The 20,211-nt window shown below is 35.7% G+C and overlaps 2 protein-coding genes across 5 annotated transcripts; both read left to right on the forward strand.

Annotated features, from left to right (window-relative positions):
* Positions 1 to 203: 203 nt before the first annotated feature.
* Positions 204 to 1,278, forward strand: LOC149206085 (uncharacterized). 4 transcript variants are annotated; one of them, XR_016251912.1, is made up of 3 exons: positions 204 to 639; positions 751 to 825; positions 901 to 1,278. XR_016251912.1 is itself a non-coding variant. In XM_089393626.1 (3 exons), the coding sequence occupies exons 1-3, from the start codon at positions 239 to 241 to the stop codon at positions 910 to 912; spliced, it is 492 nt and encodes a 163-aa protein (XP_089249752.1). In that variant the 5' UTR covers positions 223 to 238; the 3' UTR covers positions 913 to 1,276. The 4 variants fall into 4 exon arrangements, 2 of the variants coding, with proteins under 2 accessions (XP_089249752.1, XP_089249751.1); XM_089393626.1 differs by having other exon boundaries at positions 223 to 639; positions 747 to 825; positions 901 to 1,276; XR_016251911.1 differs by having other exon boundaries at positions 224 to 639; positions 921 to 1,268.
* Positions 1,279 to 2,963: 1,685 nt separating this feature from the next.
* On the forward strand, positions 2,964 to 3,571 carry LOC149206086 (putative ADP-ribosylation factor GTPase-activating protein AGD11). Its single transcript, XM_089397588.1, has 2 exons — positions 2,964 to 3,134; positions 3,228 to 3,571. Exons 1-2 carry the CDS (start codon positions 2,964 to 2,966, stop codon positions 3,492 to 3,494), a joined length of 438 nt encoding a protein of 145 aa, XP_089253714.1. The 3' UTR covers positions 3,495 to 3,571.
* The last annotated feature ends 16,640 nt before the right edge of the window (positions 3,572 to 20,211 follow it).

A 20,211-nucleotide genomic window follows, 5' to 3' on the forward strand; every position in this document is an offset into this window, starting at 1 on the left:
CACAGTTTTGAAACCTCTGCTCTGATACCACATTGTCACGATCTCATTGCCTTAACATAATGAAAATAAAAAAAATTTACAAGGTGGGCTCACCTAAGACCACACCCCTTAAATACAAGTTTACCCATGTTCATGTTTCCGCCAGACCATTACACTGTCCCTACAGGCGTATACATATATAGCAGTCTATTAACATTGGTTCGGCATAAAGTGTTAAACTATGTTCAGACTTTAGTTAATGCCTTACAATCGATTTGGGTTTACCACAGTTTTAATGTATTACACGTTTATGCGTGGGCCATATCTGTCACACCTCCGTTCTAACATTGTGAAGTGCCACACAAGAACACGGAAGAACCAGCTCACCCCGACCGAGGCCAGATGGCTCATCTTCACGTGCTGTCACGTGCCTCGTGGAGGGTTGACCTGCTCTGGGGTTCGCACCAAACTCCCGCCCAAATCTACGATGGTGATCACTCCTCGTTATCGGACGGCTCAGCTTGTTTTAGGGTTTGGTAAACCATATTTAACCACCGGAAACGTCGGGCTAGGTTCATTTGCTCCGGTTGCAGCCGCTGAGCTCCTTCACTCCTTCGGCAAGTTCCTCTGCAGCTCCTCCGGTTCGCATCCTCCTGCCAGGTAAGGGTTATTCCTCCGTTTATGATGTTTTATTACCACGGTTTCCTGTTCAGTTGTTTGTAAGCTTGGAACCCTCATCATACCCTAACAGAGATTATCATTGACAGACAGGTGTGCACAGGTCTGATGCGGTCCAAGGATGGTCTACACAACGCGCTGGAGGGTTGGACACCACGGCATTTGCAGGTAAGCCTACCATTATATACCTGTCTTTATTGAGGGTTTCACTGTGTTGATATGAGATGACCCCGGCTGAGACAGGTTTATGCCTAATGTCTCAGGTCCAACCGTCATGTTCCATCCTCTTGTGCACTTACAGGCGGTCTCTATCTGTTTGTCATCTCCGCATGAGATCTTAGGGTTCTGGCGTTTACGCCCTTCATTTCGATGTTATGTATTGAACGTTTTAGGAGCTCAGGTTCATCTGTTATTATTTGTATATTCGGATGCTCTTCGGAGCTGTTTGACAAAGATGTAATAATACATGAGCTCTGTTATTATATTGGTTGTATTACTTGCGGCTTACCGCATTTGTTTGTTATGACCTCTCACGGCTACAAGGGTGTTTCACAGTTTTCTTAAGTTATACAGTTTTCGACTCACATATTTATCAATAGAGGTTAATTTCAATTTCATTCTCGCATTGCCAGTACGTATGGATGGTTTGTGTCGTGCCTTGCTGCTTGTTCTATTCTATTCCATCCATGACTGTATAGTGCTTACGGTTCGTTACTATATGGATTACATTGGTTACCTGTTAAGGGTTTCACATGCATAGTCATTCTTTTCTTTTCTTTATATATATATATGCGATTTTGGGTGAGCCCTGTACTCGTGTTATGAGTGCAGAGGCTACCCTTCCGCAACAACTAATATGGTAACCCTCCTCCGCCGGGTTAGCACATAAATAATATTCCATTATATTAGCACTGTGCTGTCATAGTTCAACATCCTTAAGGGTTTCAATATACAATATACTCGGGTCTTTGCTCTGTCTCTTTTGAGTCAAAGGCTACGGTTGTTGAGCACCATTGTTATATTATGTGTGAAGTTTCTGGTTACGGCTTTGTTTCGAAATAATAGTCCACTACGCAGTTATTACTTTTACACTATAGTCTGTGTAGTTGCTAACTGTATTTAATGTTTCTCGTTCAAGCAGCGTTAACTCATAATTGATGTTAATATTCACAGTTTCATGCTCTCGTCTTTCCGTTTAGCTTTACGCTGTCTTTATTATGAAGATATTTCCATTCTGTTTAATTAGTAGTTATAACATGAGGTTTCATGTTGATGTTGCTTACTTGCAAACACCGAGGTTGTGCTGGTTTACTGTAATTTATCTAACTCATTTCTTTCCAGCATTTCTAATTCCTGTGTTCTTTAAGGTTCTTCTGAATAGTTAATACTCTGTTTTCTTCCACTTCTTACTGTTATTAGACACAATTTCCAACTACCCAACAGCTCTCGTCTGTTTCCATTCTGAGCGCAAAGTAGCTGCGCAACCCTTATTAATTCATAGTCTACAAAGGTAGTACAGACACCTAGTTCATTCATAATGTTTATTAGAATACAGTTGCAGAGTGACTCTCGTCAAACACATTTATTCACAATTGTTCTCTTTTAAAAAACTGTAAGCATTATCTAGTTATCCGTCACATAACTCAGAGAAATAATACCATTCTGCTCTACCTGTACAATTAATACATGTACTTGTTCAGTATGCATCTCTTGTACACCTTAAGACTTATTCCTAATTAATAACCGGATTAGGAATTGTGTACCTGGTTATTCCCGCTACTGATGTGCTTGTTCTCAGAAATCACCTGCAATATTTTCGCTCTTATCCTCCCAACCTTGAGATCCACTTCGCTGGATTCTCCCCCCGAGCCGTCTTGCAGGCCTGCAGCCCTCAACAAGACTGTTGCACTTCTCTGTGCTAGGTTATCTGGTCATTACCAGACGTAACCCTCTTTTCCTTCTGCTCTCTCTTGGAAATCTTTTCTCTGCCTGTTCCCCAACAGCCCAGAGACTTTTCCTTCCCAGGACTTTTCCTTGGGTGAGAAACAGTTGCATCAGTTTTAAAACTGATTCACTAAAAATAGAAATCCTCCTTCAGGAAGTTGCCAGCATTTTCAAGAACATACATATGTAACATAATTCAATAATCAACTTTTCATTAATAATGTCATTCAAACAATGAGTAACCACTTCACAGTTTTTACTATAGTAATATCCAAATTTACGAATTACGAGGGTCATTACAGTAATATCGGCAACTTTTCGTCTTAGCATTACGATTAACTTTAATTCAGCATTCACGCACAATGGATGAGAAGGGTTTTGGCTTTTTAGTACGTCTAACCGCAAACTCATTTTCGTGTTCCCATTTACAGATTAGGAGTACGCGAGTGAAAAAAAGGACACTTAATCCAGTATGGGAAGAAGTATTTACATTCACTGATATTTCTTATCCTGATCACCGCTTTCTCATTATGGTATCCTCGTCAAATCTGAATATATTTTGTCAAGCAAATTTTAGCCCTTCCATTTGTGACGATATGAAGGAATCGTTGGTTTGGATTTTGCAGGAAGTGTTTGATGAGGATAAAGCACCGAAACTCAAACGAAAGGACTTCCTTGGAGAAGCTAAAATTGACCTAAAGCCTCTTATTCGAGAGAAAACAGATGGAAAGAAAGAAGTGGCTCAATCCAGTAGTAACAACCTCGCTAGAGATAGTTTGATAGTCCAGCAAAATGATGGTCGATTAGTTCAGGACGTGTCCTTGAAGCTCGCTCACGTTAAATCTGGTTTCTTGGAAATGAAACTTGAATGGCAGCGCGAGTCCAAGAGCTGAAGGTTTAGTTTCAGCGACCGGGAATTTAATAGTTTCTGTCGTTTTAGGAGGTGTGACAGTTTATAAAAGAACCTGAAATACTTTGATATGTAGTGTATCACGTGCTATATAGATGATAAAGGGTTTATAGCGGGTTTTTATGTGCCAGCTGTTTGTAATTTGTATAGACCGGAATGAATATATTGTGTTTTGTTTATTTTCTGTGGATATGGAAAATTTTGACAACTGAAAACAGCTAAAACTCCCTTCATGTATGTAAGCAAGCAAAGAAAATCAGATATAGTAGTAACTCCATACGTCTCTTGTAACTCAAGATCCGCTTTTGTGAAGTTAGTCAAAGAACCAGGGCAACGAGTCCTATGCCGTAATGAAATATAGGTTCAACAGTAATGATTAACTTCATTATTTTTCCATCCTTTTTTTATGATAAAACGTGATATGATAAAAAAGTGCTCTTCAATTAACAGCCTGGAATAAAAATGGATACCTCATAAACAGAATGAAAAACCAATTAAAGTACTTATTACATAGTATTCATTTATTATTTATTTTTGACATTATATGTAAAAACGAAAGCATTAACATTATTGATCCATGCCCACTACTCAATTTTCTTTTTGGCATTGGTCCGTTTTAGGTTGAAAATTCTTGGTACCTGAAATTTGCCAACTATTTTACTTTTAACGCTAATTTTTTGCTCCAATTTCTATCATTGCACGGTAAAAATAAAATAAATAACTTTTCGCATAGGTCTCTGCTTCTGAAGCGTTTGCTTCATTCTGTCTACTGAAATATATTCTGCATAAACAGTTATCGTTCATTCAATGTATCGTGTGTTTATATAAAAGTATTTGATCGGCATCGAACATTAGCCATGGTTACGGCCTGCATGAATCCCTACTTTCCGCTGGAAATATGGCAACAATTCTAAGTATTCACGTAGAAGTTTGTGTTGGGTTATTTTTCAAATGGAGAAATACCAAAACCAAAATAAAAATTCACCACAGAGACAATGCTCTGTTTACTCTGTCCAGGATCTTTTGCAGACAACCTCTTAAAACCAAAATGACTCAGAAGACACCATTACACAGTCACAAAGACATTTCTATTAATTTAGAACAAATCACTGATACATATTTCTTCCTCTGTCCAAAGAGGGAATCACAAAAAAAAACTCTGTTGCAGTCACAGATTTTCCACTACTTTGGATATTACATAAAACAATTTCAAAACATACCTCTGTTTTTCAATGGCGGACAAACACTACAGCACTCCTGTGCATATATAAAAAATAATCGCACTGCTGTGCACCAAGACAACACACTGCTTTTTGCAGCCACCATACATACCACACATAAAAAAAACTTACGTCCGCACTTACATAACAACATAAAAAAACACGTATTGAAAATATAACGTGTGCCCATAACAATATTAAAGGGCCTCACCTAAACTACATAAAACATATATATAAAAAATATATTAATAATTTATGTGGGACGTGTGCCCATGACTAAAATTAACACCTCCACCTAATATCTACGAAGACACATTAAAGACCATTGATTCCACTACGGCGGTCAACGGAAAAGTCATTCACTCCACGTAAAAATTGATTTGACCCAGGCCCGTATGCAGCTTCGGATCGACGGCTGACAACACGCAAGGAGATCGGACGGCTGGAGTGGATATCGGAAGGCAGTTTAATGCTGGGCTTTACCTCCCGATATGTCAGAGTTGCTTACGTCAAGCGAGAGCCACGTGCCTGCACCAAAACGCATCGGAGGCCAATATACGGAAACTGCTTTTCGTTTGATAGCGGTGCGATATCCCTTGGCGGTTTTATGGTTTCGTTCGGTGGTTTTGGGCTGCGTACGTAGGCAGCGTTGAAATTATGATTTCAACACTCCCCTTTAATTTCAACAGCTGGGCATTCGGTCATACCGAGACACTTCCTCAAAAATTCAAAGCTTTTCTGATCCAGTGGCTTTGTCAATATGTCCGCAACCTGTTCTTGAGTCCTGCAATGTTCCAAGACAATTTCTCCATTGTTCACCAATTCTCTGATGTAGTGAAACCTTGTATCAATGTGTTTCGTTCTCTTATGAAACACTGAATTCTTTGACAATGCAATAGCTGAGCTATTGTCACAAAAAATCACTGTCGCCTTTGCCTGCTCTTGGCCTAAGCTTCTCAACATTCTTCTCATCCACACTGCTTGACATGCTGCTGCTGTAGCTGCCACATATTCAGCCTCTGCTGTAGACAATGCTACAATGGACTGCTTCTTAGAAGCCCATGAGATGGCTCCTGAACCCATATTAAAAACATAACCGGAAGTGCTCTTCCGATCATCTACACTTCCAGCCCAATCACTGTCAGTGTATCCAACCAAATCTGAATGTTCTGAGGCATGATATAGAATTCCAAACATTTTAGTGCCTTTGACATACCTCAAAATTCTCTTTGCTGCCTGCCAATGTGCCTCCTTTGGCCTCTCCATGAACCTGGAAATTAAACTAACAGCATACATTAAATTAGGCCTAGTTGTTGTTAAATACATAAGGCTACCCACAATGCTTTTGTACAGGCTAGGATCAAAATCCTTGCTGCTGTCCTCTCTGCTGAGCTTTAATCCCATCACTGTGGGAGTGATTGCTGCCTTGCATTCTTCCATCTTAAATCTGCCCAAAACTTGATTTACATATCTTGCTTGAGATATAAAAATTCATTTTTTCATTTTGATCTACTTCTATGCCTAAGAAGTATCTCAACAAACCCATGTCAGTCATTTCAAATTCGTCCTTCATGACTGATTTAAAATTCTCAATAAGATAAATATCATTTCCAGTGAAAATAACATCATCTACATACAAGACAACAATTAAAATTTTACCATCCTTTTCCTTGATGTAGACTGTGGGTTCTCCTTCACATTTGTCGAATTCATTATCCAATAGATAAGAATCTATCCTGCTGTACCATGCTCTTGGCGCTTGCTTCAGCCTATAAAGAGCTTTCTTCAATTTGCACACTTTGTGCTCTTCACCTTTCTTCTCATATCCGAGAGGCTGTTCCACATAGACCTCTTCCATTAACACTCCATTTAGGAATGCTGATTTCACATCCATTTGGTAGACTTTCCATTTGTTTTGTGCTGCTATGGACAACACTGCTCTCACGGTTTCCATCCTTGCAACCGGGGCGAAAGTCTCCTCATAATCTCTCCCATACTGCTGCTTGTATCCTTTGACAACCAGCCTTGCCTTGTGCCTTTCTATCTTGCCTTCAGCATTGCTCTTGGTCTTATAGACCCATTTCACACCAATGACTTCTTTGCCTTTTGGTAACTCAACCAAATCCCATGTTTTGTTTCTCTCTATGGCATTCATCTCCTCATCCATAGCTTCTATCCATTTCCTATCTTTAATTGCATCCTCGAAATGAATAGGATCATCAACATGACAATACAAGGCAAATAAGGAATTCATTCCTTCATCATAAATATCACTTAGATTTCTAAACTTCTTACCTCTTTCACTTGGTGTGCAAGTGCTTGAAGATGCACTTGAATTTCCTCCTTGTGGTGTGCTTGGAGAAGCACTCTCATTTATCCTCAATGGTGTTCCTTATTGTCCTTGTGTTGGCCTCAATGGTGTCCCTTGCTGTCCTTGTGTTGGCGCTGCTGTTTGGGGATGCATTTCAGCCACCTCCTCATCATCTTCATCATGAGACAAACAGTTTTTGACATTCACTGTTTTCTCTATGCTTCCATCCCAAGCTTCCTCTTCAATGAATTGAACATCCCTGCTGACAAAGAACTTCTTGGTATATGGAATGTACAGCCTGTAGGCTTTGGATTCATCACTGTATCCAATGAAGATGCATTTCTCCCCTTTGCTGTCCAACTTCCTCCTTAGCTGATCTGGTATGTGTGCATAGGCCACACACCCAAAAACTCTCATGTGGGTGACTCCTTGCTTTCTCCCACTCCATGCCTCTTCTGGCACTTTGTTCAAGACTGCTTTTGTAGGACATCTGTTCAATATATAAACTGCACAATGTACAGCTTCAGCTCAATACTCATTTGGCAAATGCTTTGCCTTCAACATGCTCCTTGCCATATCCATGATGGTCCTGTTCTTCCTTTCAGCAACTCCATTTTGCTGTGGGGTGTACCGAGTTGTAAACTGTTTATGAATTCCATTTTCTCTACAAAACTTTAGGAATTCATTTGAGATATACTCACCTCCTCTATCAGTTCTCAATACTTTTATGTGCAGCCCGCTTTGGTTCTCCACAAGTGCTTTGAAATTTTGGAATTTCTCAAAGACTTCACTTTTGTTCTTGAGGAAATATATCCAAGTCTTTCTTGTAAAATCATCAATGAATGTCAAGAAATATAGGCTGCCAGCTAATGATGGAGCTTGCATTGGTCCACACAAATCTGAGTGGATAATCTCTAAGGGTGTCTTTGCCCTTATGCTTTTCCCTGATGGAAAACTTTCTCTGTGTTGTTTTCCCAAAATGCAGCCTTCACATAGGCTGTCCGGTTTCTCTATCAATGGTAATCCCTTTACCATTCCCTTTCTGCTCAATAAGTTTAGACCTCCAAAATTGAGATGCCCAAATCTCAGGTGCCATAACCAGTTCTCATCCTTTGGCATGCTTTGAAAGGCCTCTTGGGTGACTGCTGCCATTTCCCTTTTGTTCTTCATGTCTGCCCTGATCCGGAGAGGGAACATCCTGTTCCTTGTCATCTTCACTTCAGCAATGCATCTTTTGCTGGGTGGTATGTCCATGATGGTGCACACATCATTTACAAAGTAAACATTGTAGCCCTTTTGGATAAGCTGTCCAACACTCAATAGGTTACATCTCATTCCGGGGACATAGTAGACATCTGCTATGGTTTTCCTTTCTCCTTGTTTTGTAAATATTTTTACCTCCCCTTTTCCCATAACAAACACTTTACTATCAGTTCCTAGTGTGACCTCTGATTTCAAATTCTGATTTAAGGCTGAAAAGAGGGCTATATTCCCTGTCATATGGTTGCTGCAACCTGAGTCTAAAAACCATATGTCCTCACTATGTGTTTCAACCATGTTACAAGATAACAGGACATTGTCTTGACTGTTGTTTTCTCTTGTAACATTGGCATTTTGTCTGCTGTTCTTATCATGTTGTTTCTTTCTACAATCACTAGCATAATGTCCATACTTTCTGCAATAATAGCATTGAACATTAGATTTATCATACCTTTGTCCTTGAGCCTGATACTGATCTCTTTGTTGGCTGCTGCCTTGACCTTGGTTCTGATTTGGATTGCTGCCCCTTCCTTGTGCATTTGATGGGCTGTTCCTTCCACCTCTGTTCTGGCTTCTGCCTCTTCCTCTTTTGTTTCCTCTGCCTTGACCTCTTCCTCTTCCAAAGGACATCTGGGTCTTGAAGGCTTGCTCTAGAGATGAGTTTTCATTCCTACTCAACCTCTGCTCATGTGTTATCAGTGATGCATGTAGCTCATCAACTGAATAGTTTGAGAGATCCTTTGTCTCTTCAATGGTGGTGACTATGGCATCAAACCTTGAGGGTAAGACCCTCAATATTTTCTCCACAATCCTTCTGTCTTCAATGGTTTCTCCATGAGTTCTCATTTGTGTGATTACACTAATCACATGAGTGAAGAATGAGTCAATGTTATCTGACTCCTTCATGTTCAAGTTCTCAAAATCCTTTCTCAGCAATTGTAGTTTTGCTGTCTTCACTCTCTCCATGCCTTGATAGGCTGTCTTGAGGGTTTGCCATGCTTCATTGGTTGTCTTAGCTGCTGCTAACCTTGGAAACATACTCTGGTCTACTGCTAGATACAACAACACACGGGCTTTTGAATCTTTCTTCCTATTACTCTTCAGCTGATCCTTCTCTCCCTGAGTTAATGCATTGAACTCAGTTTCTTCTGCTGGTTCTTCAAAACCATCTTCAACTATTTCCCATAAGTCTTGGGAAGCAAGCAGGGATGTCATAGTTATTGACCAGTAGTCATAGTTCTTCCCATTAAACTGTGGGAGCTGGGCATTAAACATACCCATACCAGTGCTTGTGCTAGCCATTCCTTGACTGTGTATTTAAAAACTGACTGTCTCTTCAATACCAAACAAGATAGCTATGAGGAATACCTGAAACCTTCGTTGTCTGAGTCTTCTGTCTGCCTGAGATGTTTTGCTGCAGCTACAAACCTTCTCCCTTTAGCTTCTTTAACTTCTTTAAAGAGCCTGAGCCTGCTCTGATACCACTGTTGGGTTATTTTTCAAATGGAGAAATACCAAAACCAAAATAAAAATTCACCACAGAGACAATGCTCTGTTTACTCTGTCCAGGATCTTTTGCAGACAACCTCTTAAAACCAAAATGATTCAGAAGACACCATTACACAGTCACAAAGACATTTCTATTAATTTAGAACAAATCACTGATACATATTTCTTCCTCTGTCCAAAGAGGGAATCACAAAAAAAACTCTGTTGCAGTCACAGATTTTCCACTACTGTGGATATTACATAAAACAATTTCAAAACATACCTCTGTTTTTCAATGCCGGACAAACACTACAGCACTGCTGTGCATATATAAAAAATAATCGCACTGCTGTGCACCAAGACAACACACTGCTTTTTGCAGCCACCATACATACCACACATAAAAAAAACTTACACCCGCACTTACATAACAACATAAAAAAAACACGTATTGAAAATATAACGTGTGCCCATAACAATATTAAAGGGCCTCACCTAAACTACATAAAACATATATATAAAAAATATATAATAATATATTATGGACCATTAGATTTAAATAATTATTATTAAATAAATACACAATTACCTAATGTAACTAAATTCTTAGAATAATAGTAATTTAATACTATTTATTTGTATTTAAATAATATTGGAATAATAATATATATAGATTATTTAATAAATATGAACTATTATACGAGATATAATTTATTAATGACCATTATATTTAAATAATAAAAAATGGATTATATAAATATTATATTATTCATTTTTAGATATACTCAAATTAACAAATGAATTCTCTTAGTATATAAGCTAATAATAATGAATTATATGTTTTAGCTTTTTCTAAGAATATTAATAATAAAATTAGTGGTTTGACTAGGATCATTAGGTCAAAATTAGCCGTTGACATTATAGCCGTTGGAGTCTCTGCACACTCTATTTAATCAAGCTAAGCCGGATTGGTTCTTCAACTTGTCCTGACGATGAACCACACTGGTTGGTTCGAAACGCGTCGACAAAGGAAGATAATGATAAAGTGAAGTCTATTAAAAAGGTATCTAATTTTTTATTTTATTAAGAAAGAAATTGTTTATAATTCCATCTTTTGGCACATTATATCCCTTTATTGGATTAAATGTATCTGATTTTATCCCCTTTATTGGATTATAGGTATGTAATTACATCTTTTGGTGCATTAAGTCTTTGATAGATTAGAATATCCTTTCATTGGATTAAAGGTATCTCATTTTATCAAGAAAGAAATTGTCTGTAATTCCATCATTTGGCGCATTAAGTCTTTGATAGATTAGAATATCCCTCTATTGGATTAAAAACTATTTCTTAAGTCAAATCTAATCACTATGGTCAAATGTAAATTCCATTTTATTCCACATTCAATTTTAGGACTACATTTGGTATTAGAGCCATACTTCGAATTGTAGTAATTAATTTGAATACAATGGTCTTTTTCTTTGACAATAAATTTAGGTCGATTAATAAGGTATCTGATTTTATCAAGAAAGAAATTGTGTGTAATTCCATCCTTTCCTTTGGCAGATTAAGTCTTTGATAGATTAGAAGATTGCTTTATTGGATTAAAGATCCATCCTTTCCTTTGGCACATTAAGTCATTGATAGATTAGAAGATCCCCTTATTGGATTAATATATCAAATTTATTGAGAAAGAAATTGTCTGTAATTCCATCCTTTGGTGCATTAAGTTTCTGATAGATTAGAAGATCCCTCTATTGGATTAAAAATTGTTTCTTACATCAAATGCAATCACTATGGTCTAATGTAAATTCCATTTTATTCCACATTAAATTTTAAGATTACATTTCGTATTAGAGCCATACTTTGAATAGTGGTAATTAATTTGAATATTTTAGTCTTCTTTCTCTAATGTAAATTGTCTCTACAATGATCTTTTTCTTTGAGATTTTTGATATTAGAGAAATATCTTCATTAGTTTTGGGAAATATTAGAGAATGTAATCCTATAAGTTATGCTAGGATATCAGTGGTTTTAGAGAGAGAATGTAGTTAATTATTATGATATATATGAGTTTTCACATATATATATGAAGATATTTGATATGGTGACAATTTATTGTCTCAAAGACGATAATATCAAAGAAATGAATGGGTATATGCATTTCATGACAATATGTATCCATTACGCATATATGTGTTAAAATTATAATTGACAATTATAATTTATGCATATATCAAAATTGTAATTGGCACTTAATGGATGTAACATTGTTATTTTAACATGCTATCATGTGTCATATACATGAGTGAACATCATGATATGCGCTAATTATGTGATAAAATCATTCTATTGTTATTTATGCATCTTTATTTCATATATTTTTGATCATGTATGATTAAAATTAATGCATTGACATTATGATTAGCTAATGGATAGTATTTTTTAAATATTTTGATACAATGACCTCAAGATTACTCAATACATTTTAAAGATCTTATTATATACTTGTAGCATTTAATTCGCTAAGAGAGTAGCCACAACATCTCATGCCAATAATAAAGTATAAATCACATATTGGATGTAAATTATTATATCAATGAATAACATCAAAATTGTGATTAAATCATGAAAATGATATATCTTAGCACCATAAGGAGGAAATCATAATTCATGAATTAATCCAAATATGACGATAAATTAGGAATTAAATTAGAGATGATTCTAGATGTGCAAAAGTAATGTGTAATATCCCTATTGATGTCAGATATATTAGTTACATTATAAAGTTATTAAGAAAATAAATTGACATATTGTAATCTCAATCCATAATAGGACTATAATGACACACTATTTTGATTTTATTATTATTAGTGTGGATTAAGAGATAGAAAAGGGGATTTTTGTATTGTAGTATTTTACTTTAAAAAAATCCCCTTGTAAAGGAGCCTTGCATTCAATTGTTGCAACGCTAATGTGTCTTTTTCCCCGTAATCATGAGCAGCAAAGGAACATCCACCAACGCTTCAAGTCCCCATATCAATGTCCAACCAGTAGTTCCATATGTTCACAAGAGCCCAAGCTTGTCTAAGGAGCCCAAGATTGAAGAGCATGCCCGATCCTATAAAACTAGATGTTTCTTCATTTGAAAGCAACAATGGAGAAGAAACGACCCCTTCAAAATGTTACTTCTCACGTATGCTTTTGATTTTATGTTATATTTTTCATTTCATAGTGCAAGTTATAGTTGGTTAGGTTTTAAATCTAGTGATTTGTTTCCTTGCAACCCGGTCTATCGGTTCTTTAATTATTTTTCTGTAGTCCTTTTTCTAATTTAATTTCAAAGACATTAGGGTTTTTTTTGTCTCCAAATCAATCCTTCATATATATGTTTGATCTCACAAGGAAGGTATAGAGTTCGGACTAATGATGGCATCACACTATTAATAAATGAGAAGGACATATGAGTTCAACAAATTCTAATAATAGGGAGTAATTGAGGAAGAACCTAGATAGTGGTTTCAATATGTTCCTTATTTATGAGCTATGGAGGGATACTTGTCTCCCAATGTTTGCCATTTTATACTATCACTTTCTCAATGGGAATAAGTGACATCTATTGACTCTTGAATCATATGGATTGTTTATGGTGTTAATTTTGTGCACATCACCAAGACATAAGGTTTCAAGCATGCCTCTTTCTCAAAAAATGTATTCTTTCCAAACATGAGTTAGAAGAGGCCGTGAAAATGAGGGGATTGTCAAAAGCCTTGCATTAAGCTTAAGAAATTGTTAGAAATAAACAAGGCTTGAAGTAATCTGTAGATATGCTCATGATGCTTTTTGATTATTTTGATGACTACAATCCCCCACTCCTTTTGGCAGTGGATATGATCAAGATTAATAGCATAAATGAATCACAAAATAGCAGTAAAGGTTGATGATTGATTCATTGATACATTTATGTGAGGTGGGAAAACCCAAACCTCCCTCTAAAGGAACTTGTTATACTTCCAGTTGAGTAGGATATGGGTGATGACTTTTGATATGTTGTTGTATCATCCATATGATCAACGCAATTATTAGTATAAAAAGTTTCGTAAGTTTTGACTCTTCATTGTCATGTATATCCAAGTTTCCAACTTATTTGTTGTTAGGTTGCCTTTTTTTAATGTGAGAAGGGAAGGTGCAAGTTTTTCTTCTCTAGCTTTTTAGCTCATCTAACTCAAATTCAAAAGCTCAAACTTCCCAAGAAAATAACACATCAAGCGCTCATAAAAATCATAGTCAGTTATCCTTTTGCTCCATGCTACTTTTTTTCCATATGACATTTCTTTTACAACATATAATGCAATTGCGAAAACTAAAATAAGTAAATAAATGGATGGACGTATGTATGTATGTGACACTAAGGTGTTTAATGAGAATATGAGATTTCTTGTAACTTAAACTCTTTAGAACTCTTTAGAATTTACACATTGTAAAACTTTAAGATTTTCTTGGATGAAATTTTTTATCTATCAATTAAAAAAACATATTCTTCAAATACGTGTAACACAATGTAAAAGATTAGACAATTGTAAAAATGTTGAACAAATTTTGCTTTATTTTAAAATAATATTTTCTCTTTTCTTTTCTTCATGAGAGGAATAATAGTTAATTTTTATTTTTATTTTACTTATAAAAACTAAATATTTATAATTAGTAAATAAACTAAATATTTATAATTTGTAAATATATTTTAATATAGAAGTTTTTTTCCTTTAAAACTGTTTAATATTTCATTAAAATATATCTAACGCGTTCTTATTTTAAAAAATCCAATAAATAAATATGATGTCTTAGGGTCTTCCTAACTTAATTTTACTAGTATATAACGACGTACATATCCAAATAGAAACCTCAGTGATATTTCTTATTTTAATGACTGCGACTACTGACATTTAATGGTGGTTGGCATGGTTCATAATCAGCAAATAGCAATTGAGACATTAAATTTAAATTTTCCTTTTCTGTATTTTTTCCTTAAGTTTATAACATGTAAGTATATCAGAATTTGTTAATAAAAGTATTCTGGAATGTATTTAAGTTTGTTTTTTTTGTTTTTTTTTTTTCTTAAATTTATAATATTTAAATATATTAAAGTTGGTTAACAAAAATATTTTAGAATGTTATTACAATTAGATATTCGAACATTAAATATTAGACATTGAAAATGTCAATATTTTCTAAAAATCAACTAGAGTAAATTAATTTTTTCCGAAGAAAAAATCTGTAACCTTTTATTAAAAAATGAAAAGTTACAATTGCAGATGCATGATGCATTTCCATAAGTTGCCCAATGGGCTCGAGTGCCATGGCACCCTTCGCAACGTTACTAAACTAACGTGCAAAAAATGAAGAGAAAAGAAGAGAGAGAGAGAGGAGAGGAGTGAAAGAAAAGAAAAATTGAGAAACATATATGAGTAAAACTCACGCTTCAGGTTTTCCTTCCTTTTTTCTTTTCGACCTTGCGCCACTCTCCTTGAGTGGGCTCGATCGTGGCTAAGACTAACTGTGTTTCTGCTTTCTGTGTGCCTAATTCCTTGTCTAAATCTGATGTGTCTGATTGATGGTGCCGCTTTATCCCTCCCATGATCTGGTCATCAGTAGTCTTCTCTGCCTGATTTGGGTAAAGCTGTGATGCCTTGGTGTCTGATGTGGTTCCCTTCTGGTTCCCCATTTCTTGGGAGACCTCCACTTTCTGTGTGGTGGTATCTTCCTCTTCGGCTTCTGATTCTTCATCTTCTGAAACCGGAGGGGAAAAGAACCATCCTTTCTTCTGTTTTCCTTTCTGCTTCCTTTTGTTGTTTACTTTTTTAGCTTCTGGACATGTGCTTTGCAGGTGCCTTGTTTGTCTACAAAGTCTACACCTAAAAGTAGTATTTTCGTAGTCTAATGCTTGCAACCAGTCTTGTTGTTTGTAGATCAGCCTTATGTTGTCCGGTAGCCCTTTACTTAGATCCACTTCCACACAAATTCGTGCAAAAGTGAAGATCCTTTCATCAATCCTTTCCGTATCTATTTTGATGTATTTCCCTATGCTGTTCCCGATTCCTTCTAGTACTCGTTCACTCCAGAAATGTAGGGGAAGGTTGTGTAGACGGACCCAGACCGGCATTTTGGAAACTGTCATTTTATTTGGATCGAAGACTGTAAACCATGGGGTCATGAACAGCCCCGTCGTTCCCCAAAACCAAGGTCCAGCATTGATGATTGTATCTCTGGCTTCCCTGGATGCAAATCTGACTATGAAGAACCCTTTGGAGCATAAGTGTATCTCGCATTCCATGGTCCAATTGACAAAGATCCAATGAAATAGCTTCGTAGGTGTTGGCCAAAAGCTGTTGAATCGGCATATGAGGGCCTGCAATTCATATGTATCAACATAGTTATCCAGCCCTATGGAATCAATATTAAGGGCTGGAGTTTACCCTAGCTGGTCTACTATGTATGGCCGGGGTGTGTATCCGCCTTGATCTGGGGAGGATCTCGATTCTCTGTTGCCTTGGAGAATATTTTTATAGGAATGAGCTCCTTTAGATTTATTCTGGGGTGTTGTTTTCCCCTTTTCCCCTCCTGTGCTGCTTGGCTGTCCCTGGGATGGTGCCCCTCCTCTCAGCCTGAGGTTCAAGACAATGGTTTCTCCTGGGCTGATCTCGTAGCTTCCCAAGGTTCTGTTGTCCTGGAGAGACCACCTGCCATTGACTAAATGTTGGATCTGGCCAGGATAGCTAGTCAAAGCACAAATTTGCTGCTTTAAGAGCGAAACATAGCTATCTCCACTTAACCAGATTAAGATAGATTTCTTTTCAGGGGTTTTAATGAAAATCTGGAAACGATTATTGGTTACCTGATGTCTGTTGTTTATCTGAGCTCTGTGTGAACCGGTGTCTGTGCTGGTTGCCAGATGGTCCAGCCGTGTGCGTTCTTCCAGGTCGTGCATCTTATTGGGTCGATCTGCCTTCAGGGAAGCATGCCCTCCGCTCATTTGATGCCTAAACCGGCCGATCTGATTCCTTGGTCCTGAATAGACTTGAAAACTGCTCCAATCTGTTAGATCCGGCCTCGATCTGTGAAATTTGGGCCGAGCATTTGTGAGGTGGGTTGGATCTGCTACATGCAGTCCCCCATCTTTACATGCAAGGTATGGAAAAGGGGCGATTGGCCTGAAGAACGACCTACTGGCTAGATCTGCGAAGATCGGCCCAAGCCCTAAAGATTCTCCACTCCCGAGTAAGATTCTGAGCGAAAAAGTTTGCCGATCTCTGTCCTCGCTCAGCTTCCCACTCTCTTCCTTCCGATCTACATTTTTTTTGTTCAAACCTTCCAATATATCTACTGTACCCAGAGCATCGTGATCTTCCCTGGCGATGGACTGAGTGAAAACGTTCTTGCAGGTTATTCGAAGGGGTTTCGGGGTTTTCTTCACTACGCGTTTGAGGCCAGGTCTGCGAAGGCCAGAGACTATGGCCGTCCCTTCTGCTTCACCTCCAACATTCACCCAACCGGTAGCTCCAATTCCTGCGCAGGGGAGGCTCGCTGCCGTAGCCATCTTCCAGTTTCAGAGCCGAGCGTTCTTTTCGTTTCCGCCGTTCCTTCTCCTCAACTAGATTAAATTAAATTGAGTGTGTCACAGATCTATTTATGTATGCAAAAACATTTATAAAAAATAATAAATTATAATGTGGTAAAAAATTGTATTGCCAACACATGCCTTCTTGTAAAAAGCTATAAGTTCAAATTCAAAGGGTAGAAAATCTACATCTAGGAATCAAATCACTATGCAAAGACATTGCATTCATATTTAAGTATAGGGTCCAAAGAATTGAGATTGTTTAGTAAAATTCAATTAACCACGGGTAGTTTTTCTATATTCAATTGTAAATAGTGTTTTTCCATTCAATTGTAAATGATGGAAAGTTCATTCACGTTATGAGAAAATTTGACATCTTTGCATATTCATCCAATTTTTATTTTCAACCTAAAGCATTAATTGTCTCCACATTAGATTATAATTTTTATTTTATTAAAAAAAAACAATATATATATATATATATATATATATGTGTGTATATTCTCAAAATTTTATTTTTATTTTTTATTTCAAGAGCAAAACAAATTCTAGGTCTGTAATCTTGAAGGAGCACAGTCTATAATCCCCATTATTTCATTAATTGTGTCCACTTCCTTAACAATCTCACCTTATAGGGCCTTATAGGGTAAATTTGGCCGCATGATTTCTTTGGTATTTGTGGGTTTGTCTAGTGCTGTCTCAAAAATGGTTGCTTGAATTTTCATTTATATTTGACTTTTAAACATGGTTTTCCATTTTCTTTTAATTTTAGAAATACTTGGATAAAACACTTTCTTTCTTTTATATCTAACTTTTATATATGGTTTTCCATTTCCTTTTAATTTTAGAAATACCTCGTTAAAACACTTTCTTTCTTTTATATCTTACTTTTATATACGGTTTTCCATTTCCTTTTAGTTTTAAAAATACCTAGATAAAACGCTTTCAATGTTATGTTTTCGATGGGTTATTTGTGGTATCTAGGCTCTGTATATTAGCTCATTTAAATGGTACATTTGGGGTTTATGATAAATGTTTTAGATCTTTGAGATGTGGAAAAATGAATAATAAATATTTGTTTTTAAAAAAATGTTTACCATATAAGTGTTATGGAATAGAATAAGAATATGTGATATTTATCCAATTTGTGAACTCTTTTTTAACCATTAATGTTTATTGTGGTACTTCAATTCCTATTGTACATCATGAGTCATTATTATAAACTAAAATGTAGAATTTTTACACATAAAAGCAAGTATTTGGACATTATCCATGTAAGCATTGAAATTGGTAATCCATATTTGTGATGGAAAATTATTATTTTACTTGTAGAATTGTCATACATAGAAATAAGTATTTGGACATTATTACCCTAAGCATTGAAGTCGCTGTCATCGTACCAAACTGAAAATTTGCATAAGCATCTTAGTGATAAAAAAACATATTTGAAAACAAATCCAATTTATATAGCTTCCAAAATACTTTTGCTACTTCAATTAGTACAAGGAACCTAGCTTGCCTTTATATTTATGTAACAAATATAATAAATCAAAGTATACTATTAAGGTAAGGCTATTGTTACTGGTTCCATAACTCATAGATGAAAAAAAAGACTTTATACAACTTCCAAAATACTTCGGGTACCTCAATAATACAAACAATTTAGCTTGCCTTCATATTTATGAAACAAATATACAACTCAAATGTATACTATTAAGGCATGGATATTGTCACTGATTCCATAAGTCATAGAACAAAACAAAGTAGTTCATAATGGCATATTATCTAGTGTATTTACTTGTAAACCATCTTTAATAAAGATAAAAACCGTGCGAAAGGAAATGTTACTACTAGGTACACTTTTCTTTTTCTATGTTGAAATCCCTAATCTAAAAAAAACACCATCGATGATGATTTTTTTCCTTTGCCTCCTCCACAATGTTCTCAATGGTTTCTTCTCAAAAGTATACTGCTAATGCATGGATATTGTCATTGATTCCATAACTCATAGAACAAAACAACATAGTTCATAATGGCATATTAGCTAGTCTATTTCCTTGTAAACCATATTTAATTAAGAGGAAATAAAAACAGTGCGAAAGGAAATGTTACTACTAGGTACACTTTGCTTTTTATATGTTGAAATCCTTAATCTAAAAAAAATTACCATCGAGGATGAATTTTTTCCTTTGCCTCCTCCACAATGTTCCAAATGGTTTCTTAAGGGACTTTCTATACATCATACATACAATCTGATATGCATTGTAAGTTAAGTCTAAAAAATATTTCCATTGATCCAGTAGTGACTATTTTACATCATTTTACATAAGATGTAGAACTAAATTCAATATCTATATTACGTATTAAAGAAATTTTTTATTTACAAAATTTGTATTAAACAATTAATTATAAAATAATATAACATTTTTATTAAAAACTCAATTATAAAATAAAATTAAAGATAAAAGAAAATGAATTAAACTAAAAAGCCAACTCAAAACCTAATCAATCCTTTTCAAGACTATTTATCCCTGAACTTGTGGAGCCCCTCGCCCAACAACCTTGAGCAATGGAGGGGATAGAAAACTACATTTTCCTATCATATGGTTGCGAAAGTTATTAACGCTTTTTTGAAAAGTATTTACTTTTCGAATATACATATTTATTTAAAAAATAAAATTATTAAAAATATATTTTAATATATTCATTTTATTTTTTAATTAAAAATATTACGAATTGAAGTTCATAAGATTTCACATCAACGTAAATAATATTTATTATAACAAAAACGTAAATATATAGATAT

This window comes from Pinus tabuliformis, chromosome 1_2 (genome assembly GCF_031772625.1).
Source record: "Pinus tabuliformis cultivar Carrire ecotype Pingquan chromosome 1_2, CPIR1, whole genome shotgun sequence".
Taxonomy (NCBI): domain Eukaryota; kingdom Viridiplantae; phylum Streptophyta; class Pinopsida; order Pinales; family Pinaceae; genus Pinus; species Pinus tabuliformis.

Excerpts from the sequence above, each read along its gene's own strand:
- LOC149206085 (XM_089393625.1), top strand. The coding sequence starts at position 239 with ATGCCTTACAATCGATTTGGGTTTACCACAGTTTTAATGTATTACACG. Across the intron at positions 640-746 it reads GGTTCGCATCCTCCTGCCAG|ACAGGTGTGCACAGGTCTGA; the intron begins GTAAGGGTTATT and ends TATCATTGACAG. Across the intron at positions 826-920 it reads GGACACCACGGCATTTGCAG|GTCCAACCGTCATGTTCCAT; the intron begins GTAAGCCTACCA and ends CTAATGTCTCAG.
- LOC149206086 (XM_089397588.1), top strand. The coding sequence starts at position 2,964 with ATGGATGAGAAGGGTTTTGGCTTTTTAGTACGTCTAACCGCAAACTCA. Across the intron at positions 3,135-3,227 it reads ATCACCGCTTTCTCATTATG|GAAGTGTTTGATGAGGATAA; the intron begins GTATCCTCGTCA and ends TGGATTTTGCAG.